Source organism: Doryrhamphus excisus, chromosome 4 (genome assembly GCF_030265055.1).
Source record: "Doryrhamphus excisus isolate RoL2022-K1 chromosome 4, RoL_Dexc_1.0, whole genome shotgun sequence".
Classification (NCBI taxonomy): domain Eukaryota; kingdom Metazoa; phylum Chordata; class Actinopteri; order Syngnathiformes; family Syngnathidae; genus Doryrhamphus; species Doryrhamphus excisus.
The window spans coordinates 8,849,470-8,859,097 of NC_080469.1; the positions used below are offsets into that span (position 1 = coordinate 8,849,470).

The following is a 9,628-nucleotide window of genomic DNA, read 5'->3' on the forward strand; positions in this document are numbered from 1 at the left end:
TTGACAAATGGCAAGAATTTTACACTGTTGGATCTTGGAGGGGCCCTATTATGCTTTTTCCACTTTTCTGACCTATAAATGTAGTTAGAATGTTGTATTCTCGTGTTAAATGAGGCCAATGTTTCAGATAATGAGGTTTGTGCCTTTGGAAGTGAGCCCTGAAAGAAGTTTGGGATGGCTCTGAACGCTCGACTTCAGAAGGCGTGGAAAAACTGTCCCTTTATGATGTCACAGAGGAGCAGATTTCCTTATATGGATGTGGCTGTAAGCCTGATAAGCTCTCTGCCATCCCCCAAGCTCCGCTTCTCTGTTTACATTGCTAGCAATGGCTCGTACTGGAAAGTCACATTTGTTTCCAATTCCTAAAGACGCCACCATCAGGCACAAGTGGTTGGAGTTCCTGATTCCCTACCAGCAAAAGAAATGCATTTTAAACTGTCAACGGCATTTCACACTGGACTGTTTTGTGAACATGGGCTAGTATGTAGCTGCACTAGCTGACAAACTTACTGAAGCCTGATGCCTTTCCAACGTTACTTGGTTGTGTCGAAGAGTCAGAAACGCAAGCAGTAAGTAACAGTTTATCAGTGTCCTAACTGTGTTTATTTTGTGTAAGTCATGGAGCAAAAGTGCTTGTCTGTGTTGCATTATATAGTGTGCATACAGGGAGGGGGTTGTTAATACCCTTTTCCCACCACAATTAGTGGCTTTACCCAAGTCTTTGAAACACTGGTAGTCCCGCAAAACACATGTATAGATGGATAGATGTTACCGATGTTGAAAATGCTAAAATGCTAAAACTACTTACCATTGAGAGACGTATTGAAGTAACCTCTTTTCTTGAGTATTGTTTTGCATGTAATATGTGGATGCTGAACTGCAGTAAAGTGGTAACTTGGTTAACATCCGCCGCGCACACATTTTTAGGTTAACAACCAAAATTCTGGCTCAAATTTTGCCTTGGCTTACGTTCACCTGCTTGTTTAGCATGCAGAATACTGTCCCGTTTGTATGGAAATGTGACGGGAGTGTCTCCGGTTCCCGCTTAGCAGTATACCAAACCGGTGGCGCATTGAGGGTGACACTCTGTGTTTCTGCCTGTCTCATTTTACATCCGTAACACACATTTCTGGTTCCAACAACAACACATAAGCATTGAAACTTACTGTGGCGTGCTTTCACGGCATTCCAAGTCAAACATGGCACACAGCCCAACTTCTGCCATGTCACTGTTTTTTTTTTCACTTTCTATATTAGATACCAAGGTACATGTTTATTGTCTTAGAACATTGATATTTAGTTTGATATACAAATTGTGGGTGCATGAGCAGAATCGTGTGTGTTTGTGTTATTTTGTTAATTGATGGTTTTGTGGGGTAAAACCAACTTTGCCTATTTTCTAAAAAAAAAAAATATGCACTACATAGTATTATATGTGGACCACTGCAATCATTAGTAATTAGTCATTGTAAACGATCAAAATTTAATTATTTTAATTCACTTTCCCCATTTGGATTTGGCCACAACATTAAGTACACCAACACTGAGTGGGGGAAAAGTAACTATCGACAACTTGGTAATGGTCATGGTTTACTTTTATTTGAACATGCATCAAGTTAAAATGGAATACATCACATAATTGATAAGGAGATGTATTGATTTTACATCAATACTGTTACAATTAGGTGCATGGTGAAAAAAGTACTTTGCACCGTGGGCCCTTACTTGACTTCATGTTTTGTTTTTGCAGTACTCTGTGTAACATGGATGTCCACACTTTTTCCACTGAGAGCCACATACTGAAAATTATAAGGCCTTTATTTGTACAGGCCAATTTTTTAAAAAGTGTGTGTGCAAATCGTCCCCAGGCCATTCTTTGGACACCGTGCTTTCTAGTGTTGCTGATCATGTAATATTTTAAAATTCTTAAGTTCACTTCAATACTTCTTTAAAATGGGGCAAAACACTTGTGCTGGTATTTTAGGAATGAAGGGAGTCAACCTAATGTTTGAAATTCAAGCTTCAATAAATCTGTACTGTCATCTAAACTTTTTTTATTTTCAGAGGGAGTGCAGATCCGTCTATTAAATGTTGCAAACACATTAATTTCTATAACACTAAGTGATTGTTGTGGACACACATTTCCTCATCATGCTTTGAAAGAAAAGGCATGTAGTACTATAGGTTTGAGCGCCACAACCTACTTCAAGTTCCTTTGTATATCAGCGCTATCTACTGGTCTATTTAAGAACACGTCTCACAGGCGGTGTGAGTTTGGTAGACATTAAATCAACTCTGGAGGTTTAAAGATGAAAATATGAACAAAAATGAAAGGTGTTCTTGTGGTGGAAAGACAATATTCATTCTTTTATTTATTTGCATGGATGTCCCAACCTTAATTCTTAATCAGACATTAAAAGTATGTAAATGATGCAAAAGCCAAATAGATCAAATTTTCAACACTGCCTTTTTGGCACAAAGAAAAAACAAGCTTTAACTTTCAACGAATATTAGCCGTCCTAAGAAGTAGCTGTCTCTGGTCAGACCATTGCCACCATAGTTAGCCACAAGCCATACCTCATCTCCGACGTTCAGCTTTATGTATGTGCCTCCACTGGCTGTGATGTAGCCATCTTGCTTGGTTGTGAATGAATGCACAATCAACTCTCCATTGCGCATCAGATCTACGCTAGCAGCATGCTCATAGATTGTGCAATAAAATTGGAATTCATACACCCCGGTATATGGGCATGTAAATTTTCCTGTGCTGGGGTTATAGCTGTTCTGTGCATTGTAGATGATGTCGTAGAAGGGGATAGCAACACCAGGACTAGGGTAGTTGTTGCCCAGTCGCACAGAGAAGGCCACATTCTCATGATAGGTGTCTGTTGGTGCACAAAACCAAAAAATGTAAATAACATCAAACCTTCTAACATCAAATCTTTACTGTGATATTGTGGAGATCAGCTTTCAATATCAATAATTACAAGAAGTTTAGCATTCACCTTTCGGTCCAGGGACGGTAGCAGGTCCTTTGACTGTAGTGTCTATCTGGGGTTTTGAAGTTGTTATGGTGGTCCTCGGGATTTTTGCTAGAACCAAGGAATGTTTTCTTATTAGTCAGCCCAACATGCTGAAGTATTGGAATAATATTTTATTACAACTATTTTGGAAATGGTGTGCTAAAAACCAGTCATCACAATGCACACAATTCTGCTATAGCCTATTTTCTTATAGATAGAGAGATATGGATACATATACACTTACGTGTTGTGAACGAGGTGGTAGATACATAGCCTAAATTGTAGACATTAAATGTGAGGAATTTTTGTTTAGTTTTTATTTATTTTTCATTTAGTTAGTTATTTTTAAACTTACCTGGTGGGTACGAGGTGGAAGTTTTATTGTCTACAGGTTAGACATTAAATGTGAGGAATTAGTAAAGTATTCAGATATAGAAAAGTACTGGCATACTCTATCAAGAGATACTTTCAAAGATTTCAGAACTCCCAAAGTAACTTTGTATTTACCTGGTGGGTACGAGGTGGAAGTTTTATAGCCTACAGTGTAGACATTAAATGTGAGGAATTAGTAAAGTATTCAGATATAGAAAAGTACTGGCATACTCTATCAAGAGATACTTTCAAAGATTTCAGAACTTTGTATTTACCTTGTGGGTACTTGGGGGTAGGTACATGGCCTATAGTGTATACCTGTCTAATTTTGTTTTCATGCATATTTTACATCCAATGTCCAATAAACCTAATTTCACTCCTGAAATACCAGTCTGTCTATCAGTTATGTGATATACAAAATGTAATAGTAGCTTGTTGTATAATAAAAAATTCTGAATTTCTGAACTCCCAAACTAACTTTGGATTTACCTGGTGGGTAGTTGGGGGTACTTACGTAGTCTAATGAATTCTACTTTAAATGTGGGGAATTAGTATTCCGAAATTTAAAAAAAAAAAAAAAAGGACTGGCACAATCTACTGGTACTAGCAAATGTTTTATAAGATTTCAGAACTCCCAAAGTAACGTTGGATTTACCTGGTGGGTATGGGGTGGGGATCTCAGAGTCTTTATAGTCATGCGCTACAACAAATACAGTGAAAAATAGGAAAGTCAGTCATTCCAAAACACTTAGAATAGCAACATTTTGTCAAATATATATCATGATGAGATTTCAGTGGTGGGACTCACGGGGCTCCTGCCACGGAGTCAGGTCAAACATAGGGATGTCACTGCATTTGGTGTAACCGGAGCCCCGGGGCCGGAACAGGAAGGCGTTTTCTGGAACCTCAAAGATACCGGTATTGTCACAGACTATCCGGGAAAATGACGTTCGAGACAAAGAGACTCTCTGGTCCTCTGTAAATACTCCTTTGTTCTCCCACCAAAGTCTAGAAAGAAAATATATTTATATATTTTGTAAGAGAGAGCATATTAAAACCATTCATTTGCTATCATGTCTTTACCGGTCTCCCTCACGAATCTTGCTGAACTGAGTTCCGATGAGGCAAGCGAACAGAGGTCCAACCCTTCCTCCGAACACAAGAGGTTCTACAATTCCTCCAAGCCATAGATCAATGTTATCAGGCGTGCCATAGAGTTCTAACAACTTCCAAGCCAGAGTCTCGTTTTGCAGCACTTCAGCCAGCTCCTTCTCATTTTGCGGTTGTGACAGACCACAGAACTTGCGCCATCGGTTGTATCCTGACAAAGGGTAATATACGTACATGAGCGACATTCTGAGATTCTGAGGTACTGTGTGCAGGAAGACTAAATGAATACCTGGGATTCCGTGGTCTCGTCCACGCTGCATGTTGAGAGAGGCCAGATCAAGAGCCATATCAAAGGAGAATTTAAACAGCAGGTCTCTCAGTTCATCCGTAATGATGGCATCCTGAACGTTCAGCTTCGCCGGTCGACCCACAAGCCCCCTCACGATGGGGTCTATGCCACCTGAAATGAGTGAAATGTGTTATGCAAAAGCGGGGTCAAACACCTCCAGATATAGTCCTACCTTCAAAGACGACCCTCCATGGTGTGTTCAAGGCTGTGTGCAGCAATGGAGAAGGGTACAACGGGTGATCCATGTAGCTCCCGTCGAGACGGAAAAGGAAGGGTTGAACCATTGAGTGGCCAAATCGGAAGGCAGCTGCTCCGAATGCATTAGAGATAGTGGCATCTACTGTGTCATCATAGCCAGGGAAGGTGGACAGCTTCTTGGATACGACTTTTGGACCAACCACGGCGGGCAAGAAGTCTCTGAAAGTGATGACCTAGAAGACAACAAAAATGTCAATCAAAGAAGGATTTTGACTTTGTTAATTGTTGATGCGGCTGAGCCCAGTTCTAACCTGAAGATATGCTCCAACGATCTTGCGTGCTTCTTGGTAGATTCTCTCTCCATCCCACTTTGGATTTAGTTTGCGCAAAGCCCGAGCCAGCCGGTTGTGCTCACGCAAGAACAGTGTGTGCATTGAGGTCAGAGCAATGTTTTCATTGGAGCGTTCATCACCTTCAAAGTTAAAATGGAGTCAGATGAATAGTGTTGGAATCCATACATCCACACCGTGCCACTCACCGCCAAAAAAGCAAAGCACTTCCTCGGCGTTGGGGTCGTTGGTGATCCGAGCTCGTGTCGCACACAAGTTGGCTCCCATAGTGGTAAAGGGAAGCAGTTCTCGGCCTTCGTCAGTGAACTCTGTATTGACCCTCAATAAGCCTTCATCTGTGTTGAGGTTTCGGAGGGACTGAGCTTTGATATCATCCGAGCCGTACACCTGACCCGCATCAATATAAGATGTCAGGGTGTTCAACTGTTGCCGAATGGTGGCGGCGCCAAAGATGGAGCCTGTGGGTCCAGATCCACATGTGGCTGTTGAGCGAAAAAAGGGGATGCATTCCTGGGAGCCAAAGCGTGGACCATTCTTGGGAATCTGTTCAGAGGACAAGCTGCAGTGAGTGTGTGCGACGGTTTGCTTGGGTATGTTCATGTTCATGTTCATGTTCATGTTCATGTTCATGTTCATGTTCATGTTCATGTTCATGTTCATGTTCATGTTCATGTTCATGTTCATGTTCATGTGTGACACGTGTGACATAGACGGCAAGACAGAAACACCGACCTCGATGGGGAAGCAGGGCTCAGTGCGCTCGCAGCTCTCATCGCAGTCGAGGCCATTACTGAAGGAACGGATGACTGGAGAATGAGGTGTGAAAGTCAGGTCGTGATCCATCCACTGTCCGAAGGTGGTCAAGAGGTGAGAGAACATTTGGTCGCTCACCACATCATTGATGGGTGTGGTAAGAATGCGGTTAGACACCTCTCTGACCTTCAATGTGATGGAGGAAATTATTTAACCCAAACTTTCAAATACGTAGATGACTTCTGTCCAAGCTAAATGGAATGATCATACCAAAGGAAGAAGGAATCCATTAATTTTGATAGGGTCCCACCCTCGAGGTTCAGAGATTCCATCTTGGTACTCAGCAGGCAGCCATCGTGCAAAGGGTATGTTGGAGGCACCCCATCGGGGATTATACCTGCAGGAAGTTGAATTAGCCACATACTGTAAGTAAAAGCTACTGAATGCCGCTACTGTACATGGGAAGGGGAAAAGAACCAGGAAGAGACATTTCTGTGTTACCTGTTGTTGCAGACGCTGCTGGCAGTGCGAAAGACGTCAAGGTTGGGTGTTGTCCTGCAAGAGGGGATGCGCTGTCGAGGTGAGCAGCCTGTCAGTTCTGCAATGAACTCCAGATCTTCCTCAGACAGCAGGTCTGGTAACACATGCAAAGGACCAGTGACTAATTGTATTTTTGAGAGTCTCTTAATAATAATAATAATAATAATAATAACAATAGCAATATTAATACAATACCTGTGGCATTGATAGAACGTCTCTGACGTCTTTCCGCAGATCTTTTGATAATGTCTATCGCATTGCTCATGTAATCAGCTGATCGGGCTATCTCACGTGAGATTCCCACAGGCTGCTTGAGCAAGCGTAATACATCCTGGGGCCTAGCTGCGTTCCGTTTGACACGATCAAGGCACCTGCAGAGGCATATCATCATCATCATCATTTATGATACTTGGGCCGAATGCACCAGTGTTAGCTTAGAATAGCTATAAATGCATACATAGACATTGTAATGAAATCAAGTTGAAGAGCGACATCATTCAGGCATGCATTAAAGATGCTTTCTGCCTTGGCGAGGTATTGCAATGGGTATGCTAGCGTTGAATAATAATATATCCTGCCCTGGCTCAGCAAAACACACATACGCACAAGAAAAGGTGAGTACATATAATTTGTTACGAGGAAGTGTTAGCAATATGATGCAACGCTTGGCAATTACTGTGTTAAGATGAAAAGAGAAGAAACATTGAAAAATATAAAAACATATGTGTTGATGATGGCAATGTAATAAAGTTTAGCTACTAAACATTGAATGTTCAATCGTCCCTCGTTACTTTGGGCTTTGAATATCATGTCTTCACTCTATTATAGTTTTCCTTCCATCCATCCATTTTCTATGCAGCTTATCCTCACAAGGTATGCTGGAGCCTATCCCGGCTGACTTTGGGTTGACTCTGGTCGCCAGCCAATCACAGGGCACATATAGACAAACAACCATTCACACTCACATTCATACCCATGTACAATTTGGAGTCGCCAATTAACCTAGCATGTTTTTGGAATGTGGGAGGAAACCGGAGTACCCGGAGAAAACCCATGCATGCACAGGGAGAACATGCAAACTCCACAAGGAGTTTTGTAGTATGCCACTATTTTGTATTAATTAATTTTAAAAATGCGTATTTAATCCAGTGTTATGTATTTTTGTCTAAATTAAGCATTTTCAAGCATAAAAATGAACAAAAATATAAGGCATTCAAAAATGCATTCAAATATGCTGATGTAGGATTCTACACAGGTCACTAGGTGTCAGTAATGCTACTGTAATTTTGGTGAGACACGCAAACAACAGACTTCATTGTGGAACAAAAGACACAACAGTCAATTGGACTGGAATCAGTTCAGGGTGTGATCCACCTCCCACAACCCGAGTTAAAGCCGTATAGAAAATGGATGGTTGGAAAAACACAGGCTACTGTTGCAGTTCTAACCCATGGCAAGATAAAACTCAACTCTCAACTTCCAAGGTCACTTCCTGTCTACCATATGTATACTTAACGTACAAACGCGTCTTATTTTAGTCTTAAATGGCTTATTTACTGTCAGTACTACTGTACATTACAAAGTGACTATAGGAGTGTAGGTTAATGACTAAATTGCTCTAATTATGTTAAACCCATATTTAGAAGGTCCTAAACAGGTTTTTTTATACTCAAATTACAAAATATAATATTTATAAATAATGATTCCAACTTGTTTTTTGGTGGCTTGAAGCACATTATACAAATATAATTTTACCAAAAAAGCCTAAATGTAAAAAAATTATAAAATATCATTTTTCATAATAAAAAAATCTATCATTCGTTATCTATCATACTGATAATTATCAGTACCAGTAATTATTGGACTTCCATATTTATAATAAAGCAAAACTCTGTCTTTAAATACTGATTATCAATACATTAAAATGTCAAAATAGACAGCCCTGGCCTGTCATAACAAGGCAAAAACTAATGTATTTGTGGAATCCACAACAAGATTGTTTTGTCATAATATAGATCAGTAACAATATAACGCTCAAAAACGCTTAAATCTTTTAATTCTTGAAGTGATCTCCACCACTGAAAAGCAGCTAGTTTTACTTTTCGTTGTAAGTCTTTTATATGTTTTCCTCTGAATTCCAGTGTGTACAGACACGGTATGGTTCAAGTTCATAGCCATGACTGCCACTTCTTGAGAGCCTGTTTGATTTTTTTTTTTTTAGCAGGTTGACAAAAATTTCCCCGAAAAACGAAAAAACTCACTCTTGTCTTGAGTATTCATATGCAGAGTCCACTTTAGTGATGGCAGCGTTAACAGCGTTTTCAATTGCCTCCCTGCTCAAATATTCTGAAAGCATACAGTATCATACATTCATTCATTGTATTAAAAAAAAAACATTCATTGTATTTAGAAAGTATGAATAAGCATGGGACTATTGTTAAATATACACAATGTAATCTGTTTATTCGGCTTATATACACTTACGTGCATCCACTTGCCATTGCAGCCAAAGCGCCACAAGCAGGACGCAGACACCCCGAAACATATCTGGAAAGGGGAAAAAAAACATATTTCCACATCACGTTGATGAAGACATTAAAAATGAAAAATGAACAGAAAAATCATAAGGATATAACCTGAAATAAAAGAGAGCTCCAATGCGTGTAAATTCTGGGCGTTTAGTTGTTGCGCTCTTAGCTTTTATAGCACCGCCACTGCATGGAAATACTTTTCGTCACCAAGAATTTGGAGCATTTTTTTTTTAATATTGTGCTTCCTAGTTCCGCCTTAGGAAGCCTCCTGGTTCAACCACTTCAACCTGTAGTTGACATAATTATGACAAGTAGAAGAGCAACGTCTCACAACGTCTATACACTCAGCCATTTGTTTGTTCAAAACGAATAAAAGAAAATAATTTGACGAAATGTTAGCTG

The 9,628-nt window shown here is 40.1% G+C and overlaps 1 protein-coding gene across 3 annotated transcripts; it reads right to left on the reverse strand.

The window, feature by feature from the left end:
• Positions 1-2,337: 2,337 nt before the first annotated feature.
• Positions 2,338-9,420, reverse strand: LOC131128283 (eosinophil peroxidase-like). 3 transcript variants are annotated; one of them, XM_058070986.1, is made up of 19 exons: positions 9,332-9,420; positions 9,180-9,242; positions 8,957-9,041; positions 6,891-7,066; positions 6,657-6,789; positions 6,426-6,552; positions 6,135-6,341; positions 5,591-5,945; positions 5,364-5,524; positions 5,027-5,285; positions 4,795-4,965; positions 4,479-4,716; positions 4,204-4,403; positions 4,051-4,095; positions 3,531-3,560; positions 3,379-3,408; positions 3,268-3,297; positions 3,006-3,092; positions 2,338-2,885 (listed from the first exon to the last, which is right to left on the reverse strand). In XM_058070986.1, the coding sequence occupies exons 2-19, from the start codon at positions 9,238-9,240 to the stop codon at positions 2,494-2,496; spliced, it is 2,787 nt and encodes a 928-aa protein (XP_057926969.1). In that variant the 5' UTR covers positions 9,241-9,242; positions 9,332-9,420; the 3' UTR covers positions 2,338-2,493. The 3 variants fall into 3 exon arrangements, with proteins under 3 accessions (XP_057926969.1, XP_057926968.1, XP_057926970.1); XM_058070985.1 differs by lacking the exon at positions 9,332-9,420 and having other exon boundaries at positions 9,180-9,325; XM_058070987.1 differs by lacking the exons at positions 3,268-3,297; positions 3,379-3,408; positions 3,531-3,560; positions 9,332-9,420 and having other exon boundaries at positions 9,180-9,325.
• Positions 9,421-9,628: the final 208 nt, after the last annotated feature.